General features: G+C 45.0%; 1 protein-coding gene across 1 annotated transcript in view; it reads right to left on the bottom strand.

Moving 5' to 3' along the window:
- syne1b (spectrin repeat containing, nuclear envelope 1b) overlaps nucleotides 1–19383 on the bottom strand; it is a 386581-nt gene that overhangs the window by 249377 nt on the left and 117821 nt on the right. Inside the window, 8 exon segments of the mRNA XM_055638842.1 lie at nucleotides 1694–1985; nucleotides 3266–3421; nucleotides 4261–4466; nucleotides 8297–8409; nucleotides 11318–11525; nucleotides 11611–11814; nucleotides 13983–14084; nucleotides 17983–18165. Of these exon segments, the coding sequence (XP_055494817.1) occupies nucleotides 1694–1985; nucleotides 3266–3421; nucleotides 4261–4466; nucleotides 8297–8409; nucleotides 11318–11525; nucleotides 11611–11814; nucleotides 13983–14084; nucleotides 17983–18165 (1464 nt within the window).

Raw genomic sequence — 19383 nt, 5'->3', positions numbered from 1 at the left:
GCGGAAGTGAACAGCTGACAATTGCCGTGAAGATTTTAAGATCCAAAATATCGGGAATTATCGCGTTTGCTCGCTGAATTTCATCAAAAGTAAGGCATTATTAACTTACTTTTGATGAAATTCAGCGAGCAAACGCGATAATTCCCGATATTTTGGATCTTAAAATCACCACGGCAATTGTCAGCTGTTCACTTCCGCCGCTTTCTACCTTCAGTTCCCTCTTGTAATTACCTCACTTTCTATCTTTTTTTTTGCCTGAAAATTTAGGTCGCTGTGCTTCACGGTCACCCCGACTAGCACAGAAAATTTCAGCTAAACAATCGGCCGTTTTCCATGTTTTTAACGGGTGGGAAAGTGCGTGTTTCCCCATTCACTTACATGTACCAAACTGAGAGATGTCCTCCAGTTAAAATTTTCGGTCACGTGAGGGGGGATCTACGCTCATTTGACCTTTGGTGAAATCACCCTATTGACATTGTGGGTCGAAGGGCCTGTGCTGGTCTACGTTCCACCTTTGTGCTGAAGGGGTGAGTCAGTGACAACCTGGATGAGAACAATAAAACATGTCAGACTACTGAATGATGGGACTCAAAGTGTGTCCTTGACCACCAGGTTTGGAGAACAGGACAGAATGTGGCACAGTGGTAGAGCTGCTGTCTCACGGCGCCAGAAACCTGGGCCCAATCCTGACCGCTGGTGCTGAAGAGAATAAGCGTCAATTATGCTCACATGAAGTGGGGGAAAAATAAAGAAAAAGTGATGGGATTGAGGGACTGTGTGAGAAAGAAAAACTAAAAATGACAAAAAAATAAAACTGCAACCGAAACCCCCTAATCCAGACAGATGCATAAATACATAGACAATAGGTGCAGGAGGAGGCCATTCAGCCCATCGTCCCAGCACCGCCATTCAATGTGATCATGGCTGACTGAATCTACACTGCACTCCCTCAATAGCAAGAACCGCTGCCATTGCTGTTCCACCGTCATCCCTGCTACGGTCCCTTTCCAGTCAACTTCGGCCAGCTCCTCCCTTTGCCAACATTGTCCGCTTTGTTCAACTGCAATACTGACACTTCTGATCTTACCTTTTCCCTGTCAAATTGCAGAATAAAACCTATCATGTTATGGTCACTACCTCCTAATGGTTCCTTTACCTTGAGTTCCCTTATCAAATCCGGTTCATTACAGCATTCTGGTAAATCTCCTCTGCACCCTCTCCAAAGCCTCCGCATCTTCCCTGTAATGATGTGACCAGAACCGCACACAATACACCAAATGTGGTCTCACCAAGTCCTGTAGCTGCATCATGACTACCTGACTTATATTCAATGCCCCTAGCACAATGAAAGCAAGCGTGCTATAAACCTTCTTAACCCTATTATTTGATAGATTATTTTCAGTTCTCCGTCTTGTTCTGCCTGTGACCAGCAGTATGAATGAAGATAGGCACAAAATGCTGGAGTAACGCAGCAGGTCAGGCAGCATCTCTGGAGAAAAGAAATTCCGGGCCGGAACTCTTCTCTAGTCTGAAGAAGGGTGTCAACCCGAAACGTCACCTATTCCTTTTCTCCAGAGGTGGCCTGACCCACTGAGTTACTCCAGCATTTTGCTTCTGTCTTCAGTGTAAACCAGCATCTGCAGTTGCTTCATGCAGCAGTATGAACGAGTCTGCTATCTGCACGGTGACACACCTGGACTTGAAGCAGCTTTTTCTCCAGCGTGGCTTTGTGGCCGAGGGTGCTGTCCGCAGCGGCGAGTTTACTCTGGACCTCTCTCAGCCACGACCAGGTGTTCTGCAGGGTCTCCTCGAAGGCCTGGTGTTCCTGCAGACCCAGCTGGCCAGCTCTCAGCTTCTCCTTCACCGTCTTGGCCAGGAGCTGGTGTCGGGACTGCAGCTGAGAGGCTGAGCGGGTGCCACCTCCATCTCCGTAGCCCAGCTCGCTCAGGCACTGAGCCTTGTGGCACAAGTTATCACAGGAATCCCTGGACAACGAAACACAAGAGGGGGCATCAGGATAACAACAGATTGCCTGCATACACTGTTAGAGACTTTCCACAGAAAACACAGTGCTGTAATGTAGGATATGCGGGCCCCATCCTTGTTGCGATCTATTATGTAATACTGATGGTATAAAGCTAGATAATACAAATTATTCTCATCGCTACTCCCTTTTCATGCAAACAAACGTGAGAAAGAGGAAGATCAAACCACTCAGCAGGCAACAAATAATCATTTCTAAACAGCATTTCTGCCCCCACCCTCCTGCTCCCTGACCTCTCTTCAATAGCTCTGTAATTGTCTGTGCAAAGACCACAGAGAAGCATTTTCAAATGCCCTCAACCTCCTTGAGGAGAATGTGGGGACCTTTAATTCAGTTTAAGTTCACTTTAATTTTAGAAGAACGCAGTACACTTAGAATCATGCAGCACAGCAACTGGCCCTTTGGCCCAACCCCTCCATGCCGACCAAGATACCCCGTCTACGTTTGGCCGTGTTTGCCCTATATCGCTCAAAAACCTATCCGATCCATGTACCTGTCCAAATGTCTTTTAAATGCTGTTATAGCATCTGCCTCAACTACCTCCTCCAGCAGTTCGCTCCATATACCCACCATCTCAGTAAAACGTAGAAACATAGAATATAGGTGCAGGAGTAGGCCATTCGGCCCTTCGAGCCAGAATCACCGTTCAATGCGATGATGGCTGATCATCCAATATCCCGTTCCTGCTTTCTCCCCATTTCCCTGGATTCCGATAGCCCTAAGAGCTAAATCTAACTCTCTCTTGAAAACATCTCTCTTGAAAAGGTTGTCCCTCAAAGATTATTTAATGTTCTTTCAATAATTTAAAGAGCAGGTCATTTGAGCAAAATATTAATATTGGTTTTGCCTTCTCAGCTGATGCCTGACCAGCTGAATAATTCGATCATATTTAAATTGGTATTATCACCATTATGTGGGTTCTTAACTATAAAGGGATATTAAGGCTGATGCACTTTAGGTGGCTTGTAGGACCTGTATGTGGCTCATATATAAAGCTGTTTGTGTCTGTCTCTCACATTAGACAATATTCGGAACAGCAAGCGACATTGCATCTTTAACATAAATAATAGTGTTCAGCTGCTGGAAGTCAGTGGAAATCTAAAATAAAAACAGAAAATGCAGGAAGTACTCAGCAGGTCAGCCTGCATCTGTGGGAAGAGAAATAGAGCTGATATTTCAGGTCTGAATAACTGAGTCTCTCAGACATTTTGTATTATCTACCTTCGTCCTTGGATTTCAGCGAAGAAATCCTCCATATTTTCCAGCTCAGCTTGCAAGTCGGGAGCGTTACCCTTGTTCGTTCTGATGAATTCCGTGGCCAACCTTTCTTCTGCCTGATGGAGCCACAGACTCAGCTTCTTCTGACAACTCTCGAAGCTTGTGTAGAAAGACACGTTCAGTCAGAGCGATGGTGATACGCAGTGGGAGACACAGAACACACACACACAACACGGTACTGCACTGGATATACTGAGGTCTTGCACACAATCCCTCATTGTATTCCCAACTAGAATTGTGTATTCCCAGGGCCTCATGTTGGTACAGCGGCAGAGCAGCTACCTCACAACGCCAGAGACCCTGGTTCGATCCTGACTACGGGTACTGTCTGTACAGAGTTTGTACGTTCTCCCTGTGACCTCGTGGGATTTCCTCGGGTGAACTGGTTTCCTCCCACATTCCAAAGACTGTAGGTTAATTGGCTTCTGTAAGTTGTCTCAGTGTGTAGGATAGACCTAGTGTGCGGGTGATCATTGGTTAGCGTGTACTCGGTGGATCTGTTACATATCTCTAAACTCTAAACGAAACTAAAAAAAGACACATCGACAGACTGTCTGGAGGGGTTTCGACCCGAAACGTCATCTGTTCCTTTTCTCCAGAGGGTTTGAACGTTCTCCCTGTGACCGCGTGGGTTTTTCCTGGGAGCTCCGGTTTCCTCCCACACTCCAAAGGCATATAGGTTGGTAAGTGCATTGGCTTCGGTAAAAATTGTAAACTGTCCCTAGTATGTGTAGGATAGTGCTAGAGTACGGGAGTCGCTGGTCAGCGCAGACTCGATGGGTTGAAACGTCTGGTTCCACTCTGTATCTCTAAACTAAACTAAAGACTCTGCCTGTCCTGCTGAGTTACTCCAGCTTTTTGTGTCTATCTTCGGTGTAAACCGGTATTTGCAATTCTTTCCTACACTTAAAAAAGACACATGCTTTGTTTATACCCACCCATTCAACTCTTCAACGCAGTCCTCCAGGGCCTTCCTGTTGTGTTGGCACTGGCTCAGGAAGTCGTGCCACTCCTGTCGACTACTGACAAGCTGCTGCTGAAGCTGAGAAGCACTGGGCTTGGACAAGTGCGGCACTAGTTTGTCCCCTTCTGCCACGGCCGCATCCAGTTTGTCCTGTCCCGTGCTGGCCCTACTCAGGAGTTTCTGCGGGAAAGAATACAACGTCCATCACAAGTTCGTTGCTGCTTCGGAGATCTTAAAACACATCAAGAGCAAAAGAGGAGTGTAGGAAGGAACTGCAGATGGTGGTTTAAACCGAAGATAGACACAAAAATGCAGGAGTAACTCAGCGGGACTGGCAGCATCTCTGGAGAGAAGGAATGAGTGACGTTTTGGATCGAAACCTTTCTTCAGGCTGAAGAATGGTTTTGACCTGAAACGTCACCCATTCCTTCTCTCCAGAGATGCTGCCTGACCCGCTGAGTTACTCCAGCATTTTATGTCCATCTTAAGGGCCTGTCCCACTTGACGAGGTAATTCACAAAGTTTTCCCCTTGATTCAAACTCACAGAATGTTCGCAGCGGGTCCGTAGGAGTCCGTAGATATATCGTAAACCAGCCGTAGGTACTCAGTGCACCCTCCCGACTATTCTTTTACTTGTGGACATTTTTTTATCAGGCTGGAAAAAACGATGCCCCGAGTACCTACGGCTGACATAATGAGCCGCTACGAATTATCTACGGACTCCTACGGCTTCCTACAGACCCATTCAATTCAATTCAATTCAACTTTAATGTCATCGCCCAAATACAAGTATGAGTACAACGAAATGCAGTTTTGCGTCAGTCCGTAGTAGTTGTGCATAAAGAAATTTAAAAAATAGAGAGAGAAGATACAGAATAATAAAAAAATACAGAATAATTAAACAATGGGGACGGAGGGACCAGAGAAATCTATCGGCAGGACTCCGAGTTCAGCAATGTGATTCTGTGAGTTTGAATCAAAGGGAAAACTCGGGAGAATTTGTGAATAACTCGGGAGAATTAGTGAATTACCTCGTGAAGTGGGGCAGGCCCTTCAAGAATAAAAGAGTAACTGGCTGTGTGGATCATCAACAAGGAAACCACCTTTCAACAAGCTCGTCCCATCCATCATACGAATACATAATTACCTGGCCCTTCAAACCAGGCAAAAGAGTTGCAATAAAAGGGGCTTTTTCAGGTTGGCTGCCAGTGACTAGTGGAGTTCCGCAAAGGTCAGTGCTGGGGCCGCTTCTCTTCACATTGTATATTAATAATTTGGATAAGGGGATTGAAGGCTTAGTGGCCAAGTTTGCAGATAATGCGAAGATAGGTGGAGGGGCAGGCAGTGTAGAGGAAGTAGACACTGCAGAAGGACCTGGATAAGTTAGGCGAGTGGGCAGAGAAGTGGCAGATGAAATTCAGTGTAGCAAAATGCGGAGTCATGCATTTTGGTAATAAGAATAAAGGCGTAGATTATTTTGTAAATGGAGAGAGAATCCAGAAATTGGTGCAAAGGGACTTGTCCCGCTAGTGCTCTTAAAGATAGCGGAGTCACGGGATATGGGGAGAAGGCAGGAACGGGGTACTGATTGGGGATGATCAGCCATGATCACAATGAATGGCGGTGCTGACTCGAAGGGCCGAATGGCCTACTTCTGCACATATTGTCTATTGTCTATTGTCAATTGAAAACAATCGCATCTCCTGCAAGGTAAGATTGAAAAAACGTTTCCCCTGATCCCGCCCACCCCTACATAAAACAAATCAGAGAACATTAACACATACTTTTTAAACACACTAAAAATAAAAAATAAATGACGAAAAGGACAGATTGTATGCGAGGACATCAAAGCGCCACCTGGTGGTAACATGCTGAATCTACAAAGATGTTGAAGAAAGTAAACACAATGGCGTGCTTTTTTGGTTGCTATATCAATGTGAATAGACCAGCTTAGGTTGCTGGTGATATGATGCCCTGGAACCTGAAGCTGCTGACCATCTCTATAGCATCTCTGTTGATGAGGACAGGGTTGGGCCCAGGAATTAGAAGCTGTGCACCATCTCTACAGTTGTGTTCAACCTCTCACCCCTACGCCAACCCCATTTCCTTAAGTCAACAACTAATTCTGTCACCTTGCTGACATTAAGGGCTAGATTGTTGGTCGAACCACAGCACAAGGCTCCCAGTTACTTTCCTGTACTCCATTCCATCACTGTGGATCTGGCTGGAAACAGGGATATCATGGGTGGATTTAAGGAACGAGCCGACACTGTACTTGGCCACATGGTCATGGGTGTACAGGCAGCAGAGCATGGGGGCAGAGCACACAACCCTGAGGACCATCAGTGTTGAAGGTCAGGGGGGAGGAACTGTGACGATCAATTCTAACCAGCTGAGCATTTCCAGTCAGCAAGTCTAGATGCCAATTGCAGATGGAGGACCCCCTCCCCCCACAAGGCCGAGACGGTCACGGTGGCACAGCGGTAGAGTTGCTGCCTTACAGCCAGTGGCGGACCTACATTCTTGGGCCCCTGAAGCTTGAACTGTTATGGGGGTCCCTTCGCAACCAGCAACGAGGTCTGGGTAACTAACCACTGTTATCTTCTTCAATGGGGTTGTTCCACGACAGGCTGGCTAGGCCCCCGGCGGGGTCCAAGTGGGGGTTCAGGGTGCAGAAAAAGCTCCTGCATTTTCAATAAATTGAAAGTCTTCTTCTTCTTGCGTTTGAGGCAGCAGAAGTCTGCAGCAGGGTGATGCCATCCGGTACGACATCCGTAGGTGCCCGCCCTAAAGAGGGCGCATGCTCCGGGTTGGCGCCAAGCTGCGGCGCTGCTGCTGTCTCTGTTTGTTGTCGTTCGCCTGACTGAGGTCAGTTGACAGGGCTCACCACGTGGAGGTCGACAACATGAGCAAAGTGATTCTCAAGCTTTCTGCTGGTAGTTTACAAAACTACATAACAGAGGCTTAGAATTTTTTCTAACACATAAGCAGTAAAGTAACCCCCAAAAGATATTTATTTCATGAAATAGACAATAGACATTTTGATGATCATCCACAATCAGTATCCCATTCCTGCCTTCTCCCCATATCTTTGGCATCCTCTGAGCACATATTCCAGGGGAGAGTGAGTGAGAGAACTGTGAGTGAGAGCATGGGGACGGCAAGTCATTGAGCGATAGTGAGCCAGTGGACAAAGGATTGAATAAGTAAATCGAATGAGTGAATGAATATGCCAGCACATCTGTGCGTGAGTGAGTGAGAGAACAAGTGAGAGGACGGTTCAGCTGCCTGATAACAGCTGGGAAGAAACTGTCTCTAAACCTGGAGCACTTTGTGCCCTCCGATTTTGTTTCAGATTTCCAGCATCTGCACTCGTTTGCTCCAATCTTTCCAACATGATTGCTGCTCAACAAGTCACAGTCTGTGTGGAAGTGATCAGGATCACAGCTGTCGGATGGAACAGATGGCTCAGGGACAAGGAACAAGCTACAATCTGTTGCAGTGATTTACCACCCTCGGTGACCGACTGGCGCTGAAATCACTGGAGCTTGAAGTACCATTCATTGCAGAAGCCCGCAGGCAAGCAGGTATTTTCACTCTTGAGCACAACATGCTTGTGGTGAGGTCCATGTGAATTTATTATCAGGGGATTAATCACACCGAAGGTCAACACATAAAGCTGGAGTAACTCAGCGGGTCAGACAGAAAGGAATAGGTAACGTTTCAGGTCGAGAAGAAGGGTCTCACACCAAACGTTACCTATTCCTTTGCTCCAGACATGCAGCCTGTCCTGCTGAGTTACTCCGGCTTTTTGTGTCTATCTTTGGTTTAAACCAGCATCTGCAGTTTCTTCCTACGGATTAATAACATCCATCAGCAGCAATCTTCACTACGGTGCAATTATTTTAGTTTTCACAGACACTCTCTTATTTAAAGCCTATTTATATAAAGACTACAGACTCTCAAGACATCATGCTACAGCTGATGGGTACTGAGAAGAGTGACTGACCTTGAGTTGCCGCAGCTTCTCCTCGACTCTGTGCACATCTCCTGCCTGGTCACCACAGTCCTTCACTGATGCTCTGGCCTCACACAGCCAGAGCTGAAACTCCTGCAGAATACCTTCGAAAAATACAGCGTGAAAATTAATAACAGCTCTTGCTGCTAGTTCCATCAATGCTGATCAATACTGTTGCATACAAAAGAGGCGAATACTTCACTGACATTTCAGCAATAGGACGTCTGGTATGAATAGAGATATTCATAATGAGAGGGAATCTTATTGAAACATAAGATTATTAAGGGTTTGGACACGCTAGAGGCAGGAAACAACTTCCTGATGTTGGGGGAAGTCCAGAACCAGGGGCGACTGTTTAAGAATAAGGGGTAAGCCATTTAGAACGTAGACGAGAAAACACTTTTTCATACAGAGAGTTTGAGTCTGTGGAATTCTCTGCCTCAGAGGGCAGTGGAGGCCGGTTCTCTGGATACTTTCAAGAGCGAGCTAGATAGGGCTCTTAAAGATAGCGGAGTCAGGGGATATGGGGGAGAAGGCAGGAACGGGGTACTGATTGTGGATGATCAGCCATGATCACATTGAATAGCGTTGCTGGCTCAAAGGGCCGAATGGCCTACTCCTGCACCTATTGTCTATTGTCTATTGTCTATTATTTTCACGGGTGTCAAGGGTTATGGGGAGAAGGCTGGAGAATGGGGTTTGGAGGGAGAGATAGATCAGCCATGATTGAATGTCGAGGGTAGACTTGATGGGCCTAAGGCTCCTAATTCTGCTCCTATCACTTGTGAACTTATTCACAGAAGTTATGTTAAAAGGACTTACAGTGAGTTAACTGCAAACCAGGGCACCATGGAAGAGCAATATTGACATTCAGGGGGAGTGGATGGGTCTGGATCGATGTGTTGGTGGAGTGGGCCACTGGAGGCCCTGCAGCAGCCTGGGGTTTGATTAGATCAGGTGCTGTTCCGAGTGGCTGGGAGTGCGGATCGGCCGTGGCCTGCAGTTGCACGGAGCAGTGGCGGAAGACACCAACAACATCGCCTGGTCAGGCCGATCCTGCAACTACGAGCCAGTGTCATTGCCAGGACAACGGGCCTTTATGGCCAAGTTTGGATTCTACATTTTTTAACAACTTTGGACTTGAATCATACAAAATGGAGCTGGAAACATGGTGACTCGTGTACTGTCTCTGTGTAATCTACTAATCCTACACTCTAGTGCTGAAGTATGATTGTGCCTATGGTAAGATTTTTATTGAACTGTATGCAAAAAAGTATGTAGGTACATGTGACAATATAGTGCTATTGGATCGTTGTCACGAAAACTCGCATTAAAGAGAGCAAAAATAACGGTGATATGAAAGGGTGGAGCAACTGGAAGCAGAGGAAGAGAATTTAAGTTCAATTCAGATAAGTGTACCATATTGGATTTTGGAAAGTCAAACCAGGCTAGGACTTTCACAGTCCTAGATAGATCTCTAGAACAATACAACCTTGCAATAGAACTACACAATTCCCTGAAAGTGACTTTGGAGGTGGACAAGGAGTTGAAGAAGACATTTGACATGCTGGCCTTCATCAGTAAGGTCATAAGGTCATTAGTGATAAGAGTAGAATTAGGCCACTCAGCCCATCATTTACTCTGCCATTCAATCATGGCTGATCTGTCTCTCCTCCAAACCCAATTCTCCTGCCTTCTCCCCATAACCTCTGCCACCTGTACTAATCAAGAATCTGAAGAAGGGTCTTGACCTGAAACGTCACCTATTCCTTCGCTCCACAGATGCTGCCTCACCTGCTGAGTTTCTCCAGCATTTTTGTCTACTTTCGATTTTTCCAGCATCTGCAGTTCTTTCTTAAACAACAATCTATCTATTAAAAATATCCACTGACTTGGCTTCCTTGGTAAGGCATTGCGATTAGAAATTAAAAACATAGAAACATAGAAAATAGGTGCAGGAGGAGGCCATTCGGCCCTTCGAGCCAGCACCGCCATTCATTGTGATCGTGGCTGATCGTACCTAATCAATAACCCATAGAAACATAGAAAATTGGGATATTGTGGTGCAGCACAAGTTGTTGGTGAGGCTGCACTTGGAGAATTGCATTTAGTTTTGGTCACCCATCAATAGGAACGCTGCCATTAAGCTGGAAAGAATGCAGTGGTGGTGCCGGGAATTGGAGCAGTGAGTTATAGGGAGAGATTGGGCAGACTGGGACTTGATTCCGTGGAGCGTAGGAGACCAAGGGGTGATTTAGTAGAGGTGTATAAAATCATGAGGGGTCACAGCACACAATCATTCTCTCAAGGTTGGAAAATCAACAACTAGAGGGCATGAATTTGATAAAAGGGGGAAAAGATTTACTAGCAACCTGATGGACAGCTTTTTCACACAGGGACTGGTACAGATATATGTAACAAACTGACAAAGCATGCATTTCGTGTGCATTTCACGAATGCATTTCGTTGTCTCTGTACTGTACACTGACAATGACAATTAAATTGAATCTGATCTGAAAGGAAGTCACCTTTGAGGTAGGTACAAAAGCAACATTTATAAGACATTCGGGTAGAAGCATGGATAGGAAAGAGGGATATGGGTCAAATGCAGGCAAATTGGATTAGAGTAAAGGGGGAGTATGTATGAGTTGGGCCAAAGGGCCTGCTTTCATGTTGATTGCGTCTATGATGCACAGTATAGTTGCTGCCTTACAGCTCCAGAGATCCAGGTTCGATCCTGGCTATGGGGGCTGTCTGTACAGAGTTTGTACGTTCTCCCTGTGACCCCGTGTATTTCTCCAGGTGCTCCCGTTTCCTCCCACGCTCCAAAGATCTACAGGTTTGTAGGTTAATAGGCTTCGGTAAAATTGTCCCTAAAGTGTCAGATAGTGCCAGTGTAAGTGGGGTGATCACAGGTCGGCGCGGACTCAGGTGGGCCGCAGGGCCTGTTTCCGCGCTGTATCTCTAAAGTATCTCTCTCAAGTCTAAAGTCAGGTGTGGCGTTCCCCTCACCATTGACGTGCTGCTCCAGCGCCTCCTGGAGCCTGCCTTGGGTTTTGGAGGACAGTTGGTTGACAGACTCGTACTGTTTGATCAGCCCGGTGACCCAGCCGCCCAACCCCTCCAGCTCCGTGGAGTGGTACCTCCTACAGAGGCCATTGAGGTTCTCTCGGGCAGCGTCGATCCTGCCTTGCTGGTTGACCAGCTCCAAGTCCAGTTCCTGCAACGAGAAGACGGAACAATCAGTAAGACAACAAGGGCTGGTGCATGCAACTGGCCTGGCCACTTGGTCATCTCCTCCGTACCTTCACTTTCCTCAGGTCATTGAGATCCTGGCTGCCGGCACAGGCAGCGAGTGAGTGCTCCACTGTGCGCAGCCACTCACTGAGATCCTGGATGTAGCTCTCCATCTGATTCTTCTGGACCCGAAAATCCTTCAGTGTCTCCTTTGCCACCTCAGATACTTCCTGCGCATGGTCCAACTTCCTCTGGGAATCAGCTTCCACTGCCTGCAGGTACAGATCACTTGCAACATGAGCCATGCTAACCACCTCATCGAGTCAAAGATACAGCATGTAAACAGACCCTTCAGCCCAACTTGCAAGTGCCATCCAAGATGCTCCATCTACACTAAACGCACCTGCCTGTGTTTGGCCCACATCCTTCTAAAACCTCTCCTATCCATGAACAGTTCCAAATGTATTTGAAATGCTTTCATGGTACCTGCCTAAACTACCACCTCTGGCAGCTCGTTCCATGTACCCACCACCCTCTCTGTGTGAAAAGGCTGTACACTGATCCAATTATTGCTATTTTTACAGTCCTGTAGGGTCTTGCCTAGAACAGAAAGACTTTGGAATAGAAGAGCTTAATTCCTTGAAAGTGACTTTAGGGGTGGACAAGGTGTTGAGGAAGACATTTGGCATGCTGGCCTTCATCAGTAAAGGCATCACTAGGAGTAATAGTTTACAGCCTTGAGGAAATATTATACAAATAGAACCGCTTGGATAGTGACTTTTATATAAGCTAGGTAATTTGCAAAAGAAAAGCTTAAAGTTTTCCTGAACCGAAATAAAGTGCAAACAGACACATACACACCGGCAAAGATGAATCAAAACATGGAGGCCTGAACCAGAACCTGTTTAGCTTAGGTTATTGTTTGGGGGCAATTATAGCACTGAAAGAAAAATTGTATTTGATATGGCTTTGTGTTGAAGGATGAAAAGCTGAATAAGGGGCCTCTTCTTAGGCCATCTGCTCTGTCTCTGTGGCACATTTTTGAGCTCTGAATGTGACATAAAGATGAAGAGTTATGGCTTGTTTTGCTAGGTTTGAGAAAATTCAAGGCTCAGAGATGATAGACTGCAGTTAGCTTTGGCTGTGTACAATTATAATGTGTGATAAGGAATAAGATGCAAGTGAAAGAATAGTTGCTTTGAGAAATAATTAGATTGAGGGAGTAGTTTATAGAAGGTTGAAGCAGATGGAATTCTGACGTAATGGTCTGAGATGTAGTCTCTTGTGTTCTGCCTGGTACATGAGATTGGAAATCCTACTTCCCGATAACAGGAAAGGCACCAAACTCATATTAAGTAAATTGACAGATTTACGACCCATGTATCTTTGAATGGGAGATGGAAATGTGCGTTTTGAACTTAGAAACTGTAATTCAGCAAACCTGTATAATTAATGTTTTAAAGACATAGGTAATGGTATTTCAAAATGTGTAAAATTAGGGTCAGATGATTGGTTACTAGCTTGTCATACCCTCTGTATCTAAAATGTCTAATACCTATATAAATGCCATGAGTTTGTATCAAAGTTACTCCTCTCTGGACCCGCCCCAGAGCATCAGCTCTGTGTTGGAAGGTTCAAGAGACTAGTCTCAGCTGAATAAAGAATTGATTTTAACAGCAACAAGTGTTTGAGTCAAGTTGACTTTAGATTGAAAGAACTCAGTTTAACACCTTTAACCATCTTATACTAATTGTTGATCCTTATATCATTAAACTGGAGGAATATTCCCTACCTTCAGACTTTGCCACTGTATTGAATAGGGGGCTGCTGACCCAAGCTATGAAACTGAGAAACAAAAGATGCACCTCAAAGAGAGCGAGATACAGTAAACACAAAGCGGGAAACTTATTAGTGTCTGTAGAAGGGTCTCGACCCGGAACGTCACCTTTTCCTTCGCTCCAAAGATGCTGCCTGACCCGCTGAGTTTCTCCGGCATCTTTATCTACCTTCGATTTTTCCAGCATCTGCAGTTCCTTCTTAAACATTACAATTATTACTCAGTGGGATTATCCAAAGAGTTCAGTTTAGTTTATTGTCACGTGTACCAAGGTAGAGTGAAAAGGTTGTGTTGCGTGCTAACCAGTCAGCAGAAAGACAATACATGATTACAACCGAGCCATTTACAGTGTATAGATTCACAATGAGGGAATAATGTTCAGTGCAAGGTAAAGCCAGCAAAGGCCTATCAAGGGTAATCCGAGGGGTCACCAATGAGGTAGATAGTAGTTCAAAGCAGCGTCAGGGTTTTGAGCAAAGTTCGGCACCACAAGAGGCAGCACCATCCACACCCAGTAATGGGCCTTGCAATTATTAGCCTTATGTCTACATCATAAAAGGCGATCACCAGGGGTGACAAAATATATAGAAGACTTTTACTTACCTGAAGTACAGGTGGAGCCTCCTGACATTTGGCTACCTTAATCAGTTCACTGATTTTAGATCGCAGGCACTTCAGCTTCTCCCCTTTGCTTTGGACCTCAGACTAGAAGTCAAGGACAGAGAAAGAAGGTGTCAGAAATCAATGCACGACTTGTGTCATCAGCAGCCTCAATGCAACTTGAGCTAAAATACTCTAGGAGGAATATTAAAAGACAGGAGAGTGGTGCTGAACTATTGGGTCCAAAAGGGCAGAATGTTTGGAAATAGAGAGTTACTTATTCACACTGCATGGAACGGCTCTGGGGAGTGTTGTAGAACAGAGGGATCTGGTAGTGCAGGCACACAGTTCCATGAAAGTGGCGTTACGGAGACGTAGATAGAATGGTCAAGAAGACTTTTGGCACATTGGGCTTCATCAGTCAGGGTATTGAGCATCGGAGTTGGGATGTTATGTTACAGTTGCACAAGGTATTGGTGTGGCAACATTTGGAGTGAACATGTTGTTAAGCCGGAAAGAGAGCTTTTCGAGAAAGATTTACGAGAATGAGGCCCTGAGCCCTAGGGAGAGGTTGAGCAGCCTTTAGGACTTTATTCCTTGGAGCACTGGAGGATGAGGAGTATCCCTATAGAGGTGTATAAGATCATGATGGGAATAGAAAGGGTAGATGCACAGAGTCTCTTGCCCAGAGTAGTGGAATCAAGCACCACAGGACATAGGTTTACGGTGAGGGAGGAAAGATTTAATAGGAATCTGAGGGGCAACTTTTTCCACACAGATGGTGATGGGTATATGGAATGAGCTGCCAGAGGAGGTAGCTGGGGAAGATACCGCAGCAACTTTTAAAAGACAATAGGACAGTTGCAATAACAGGTTTAGAGGGATATGGGCCAAGCACAGGCAGGTGGGACGTGTACAGAAGTAGCACCTTGGTTGGCATGGGCAAGTTGGGCCGATAGGTCTGTTTCCGTGCTGCGTGAATCTGCGTGATTCTATTTTAGAAAAGGGTCACTGGCCAGAGAAAGAAGGGATTGTGCTAAAGCCTTAGTGAAAGCATCTCTTTACAAGTCAAAACTAATTAAAGAGTAACAGAGAGAGCACAGGGATTGGTACAAGACATTAACAGAAAGTAAATCCAACAATTGGATGATCAGCCATGATCATATTGAATGGCGGTGCAGGCTCGAAGGGCCGAATTGGCTACTGCACCTATTTTCTATGTTTTCTATGTTTCTATGAATGATACAGAACAAATTGCAAAATCATGAGATAATCAGCTGACCCATCAGAATTACTGGTTGTAAGATTACACTGGAAACATTTTATTTACCAGGAATATCAAATCAAGAATCACAAATATGAAGTCGTTTCGAATAAGTCCTACAAAGTGGTCAGCAGACATTTTACCTCATAAGTAGTGACTGTGAAGGGTTTTCTATCACAATAATCGGACAGTGTAGATTCAATTAAGGGTAAATTAGCTGATTATACAAGGGAGAAATGAACAGAAGAATCTTCGGATATGGCACAAATGAAGGAGCATAAAGATTCGCAAAAATCATTAGGTCTGAATTTCTCCTTATTCTCTGAAATTAAATAAAAAATCACCTGTGAAACATCTCTCCCTAATATAATTAGCTAATTTCCCCTTAATTCTGAAGAAGGGTCTCAACCCGAAACGTCACCCATTCCTTCTTTACAGAGATGCTGCCTGTTCTGCTGTTACTCCAACTTTTTGTGTCTATCTTCCCCTTAAATTAAACTGCACTATCCATTCCTCGTGATCAAAAACCGTATGCAATCACTACATTTGAGGTAACATTTCTGCTGACTACTTTGTAGGACTTGTTAGTAACTACTTCATATTTATGATTCTTGATTTCATGTTCCTAGCAAATAAAATTTCTCCAGTGTAATCATTGGTCAGCATGGACTGGTTGGGCTGAAGGACCTGTTTCCACGCTGTATCTTAACTAAACACTACATCAGCAACTGTGTGTAAGCTACTGCGCACTAATGAATTTAATTTTGCACTATTATGGTCTGGTTACCTGGTATTACTAATTATTAATGTATTGTATTATTGTACATTTATTTACATAGATAGATAGAGAGATAGAAAATAGGTGCAGGAGGAGGCCATTCGGCCCTTCGAGCCAGCACCGCCATTCATTGTGATCATGGCTGATCATCCCTATAAATAACCCGTGCCTGCCTTCTCCCCGTATCCCTTGACTCCACTAGCCCCACAGCTCTATCTACCTCTCACTTAAATCCATCCAGTGATTTGGCCTCCACTGCCCTCCGTGGCAGGGAATTCCATAATTTCACAACTCTCTGGGAGAAAAAGTTTTTTCTCACCTCAGTCTTAAATGATCTCCCCTTTATTCTAAGACTGTGGCCCCTGGTTCTGGACTCACCCAAAATTGGGAAAATCTTTCCTGCATCTAGCTTGTCCAGTCCTTTTATAATTTTATATGTTTCTATAAGATCCCCCTCATCCTTTTAAATTCCAGTGAATACAAGCCTAGTCTTTTCAATCTTTGCTCATATGACAGTCCCGCCTTCCCAGGGATCAATTTTGTGAACCTACACTTCACTGTTTCAATCACAAGGATGTCCTTCCTCAAATTAGGAGACCAAAACTGTACGCAATACTCCAGATGTGGTCTCACCAAAGCCCTATACAACTGCGTGTGTTTTGCATTAATGATCCTGTAAAGCTGCAGCAAGTCAGCGTTTCTTTGGCACATATGACGATTAAACACTCTTTTTCAGTTTAACGTTGAGAGATACAGGGACGAAGCAGGCTCTTCAGACCAACGGGTCCGCGCCGACCAGCGATCCCCGTACAGTAGCACTATCTTACACACTAGGGACAATTTACAATTTTAACCAAAGTCAATGAACCTGCAAACCTTCAAGTCTTTGGAATGTGGGAGGAAACCAGAGCACCTGGAGAAAACCCACGCAGTCACGGGGAAGAACGTACAAACTCTCTACAGACAGCACCTGTAGTCAGAAACGAAACCCTGCTCTCTGGTGCTGTAAGGCAGCAACTCTGCCGCTGCTCCGCCATGCCATCCTCTTGAAGCTTGGTCCTTTCATCTTACAAGCTGATGTTCCAGGACCACAATCACTAATATAGTACAGGTATATAGTACTAGTATAGTACTAGTATAGTACTAGTATAGGGAGTACAGAGAAGGTTCACCAGACTGATTCCTGGGATGTCAGGACTTTCATATGAAGAAAGACTGGATAGACTCGGCTTGTACTCGCTGGAATTTAGAAGATTGAGGGGGGATCTTATAGAAACTTACAAAATTCTTAAGGGGTTGGACAGGCTAGATGCAGGAAGATTGTTCCCGATGTTGGGGAAGTCCAGAACAAGGGGTCATAGTTTAAGGATAAGGGGGAAATCTTTTAGGACCAAGATGAGAAAAACATTTTTCAAACAGAGAGTGGTGAATCTCTGGAACTCTCTGCCACAGAAGGTAGTTGAGGCCAGTTCATTGGCTATATTTAAGAGAAAGTTAGATGTGGCCCTTGTGGCTAAAGGTATCAGGGGGTATGGAGAGAAGGCAGGTACAGGATACTGAGTTGGATGATCAGCCATGATCATATTGAATGGCGGTGCAGGCTCGAAGGGCCGAATGGCCTACTCCTGCACCTATTTTCTATGTTTCGATGTTTCAATGTATAGGACACTGCATAGTGTGTACAGTGCAGACACGATCAGAAGATCCAGCAGCAATAATGCAACTCGTGGTGTTGCTTCTTGCTGGGTGCAGACTGACCAACCCCCCAACTCCAAAACACATTCATAAGTTAGAACTGGCAATTCAGCCTCGCCACCTGTACGTCACCCTGTAAATCTGCCAATCTGATCCCCTGACTTTGACAGCTGAATGAACAGCTAATGGACAAGGCTGAAAAACTGCAGGCCTTGATTGAAAGCAGATCTTCATTGTTCTACTGGGAGTATGCTCTTGTCACCTACCTGGAACTCGAGCAATCTGCTTTCCAGTCTCTGGCTGTCGTTCAAGTTGCCAGTCATTTCATTCAGTTCGGATACGCAACCTTTGGACCAAGTGTCTACCTCATCGCCGATGCCGATCACGTCCTCCCACAGTGCAAGGCTCGTACTTAGCCTTTCAATGTTGCCATCCAGTCTCTCTGATATCTGTAAGGGGAGGATATGGAGACAGCCTTCTATTAATTAAAAAAAATGGCTGCACTAAATATGACCAAATTATCAAGCTCAATCATTCAGTTGTAAGCGTCTGTGACCCAATCAGAGTTCCTAGCCGTGTGAAGGTTGGCGTGTTATTCTATAATCAAATAATTTGGAGTTTGTTTTCCAGCAGTCAAGTCAATGCCAGCAGTCATTGCAGGCATTCCAAACTAAAGTGGCCATCTCACTTGTGGTGTCAATTGAGGGACAGTTTCCTTTGACCCCCCAGCAGATCCACAGGCAATAGAGACGTTAGTAGGAACCAGTTTAGATCCAGTGGATGTGGAGAGGATGCTGCCCGTAATGGGAGAGTCTAGGACCAGAGGGCGCAGCCTCAGGATAAACGGATGCACCTTTACAATGGAGATGAGGAGGGATTTCTTTGGCCAGAGGGTGGTGCATCTGTGGAATTCATTGAAGTTCAAGATATTGGGTAATTTTAAAGCAAAGATTGATAGATTCTTGATAGTGAGGGTGTCGAATGTTACGGAGAAAAGGCAGGAGAATGGGGTTGAGAGGGAAACTAGATCAGCCATGATCGCATGGTGGAACAGACTCGATGGGCCGGATGGCCTAATTCTGCACCTATGATGTTATGATCTTATGAAGCAATGGGTCACATTATTATCGGAATCAAGGGATATGGGGAGAAATCAGGAACGGGGTACTGATTTTGGATGATCATATTGAATGGCTGCGCTGGCTCAAAGGGCCGAATGGCCTATCCCTGCACCTATTTTCTATGTTTTGAAGTTTCTATCTACCAGATACAACAGCTGGGCATAAACAATAGCATTAAAGGAGGGCTGAAAATGTAACAGAGATTTATTTTCCGTTGCTTTCAACAAGATCAAAAAAGAAGTTCAAGAGACATTACTCTGGCAACTTTTGTTGGCGCTCTATGTGAGACGATTCTTTACATGCTTGCGTATGCAAAACAAAAAATCTCACGGTCATGTCACATGTGATAATAAAGTGTCATTCAATCATTCATTCATTCAGTCATGCATTCATTCATTCATGCATTCATCCATTCATTCAATCATTCATTCATTCAATCATTCATTCATTCATTCATACTTGAGGAGGAATTTCTTTAGTCAGAGGGTGGTGAATCTGTGGAATTAATTGCCACAGAAGGGTGTGGAGGCCAAGTCAATGAATATT

This window comes from Leucoraja erinacea, chromosome 8, assembly GCF_028641065.1.
Source record: "Leucoraja erinacea ecotype New England chromosome 8, Leri_hhj_1, whole genome shotgun sequence".
Lineage (NCBI taxonomy): Eukaryota > Metazoa > Chordata > Chondrichthyes > Rajiformes > Rajidae > Leucoraja > Leucoraja erinaceus.
The sequence above is the reverse complement of the archived record's forward strand: the minus strand, read 5'-3'. Positions and strand labels throughout refer to the sequence as shown.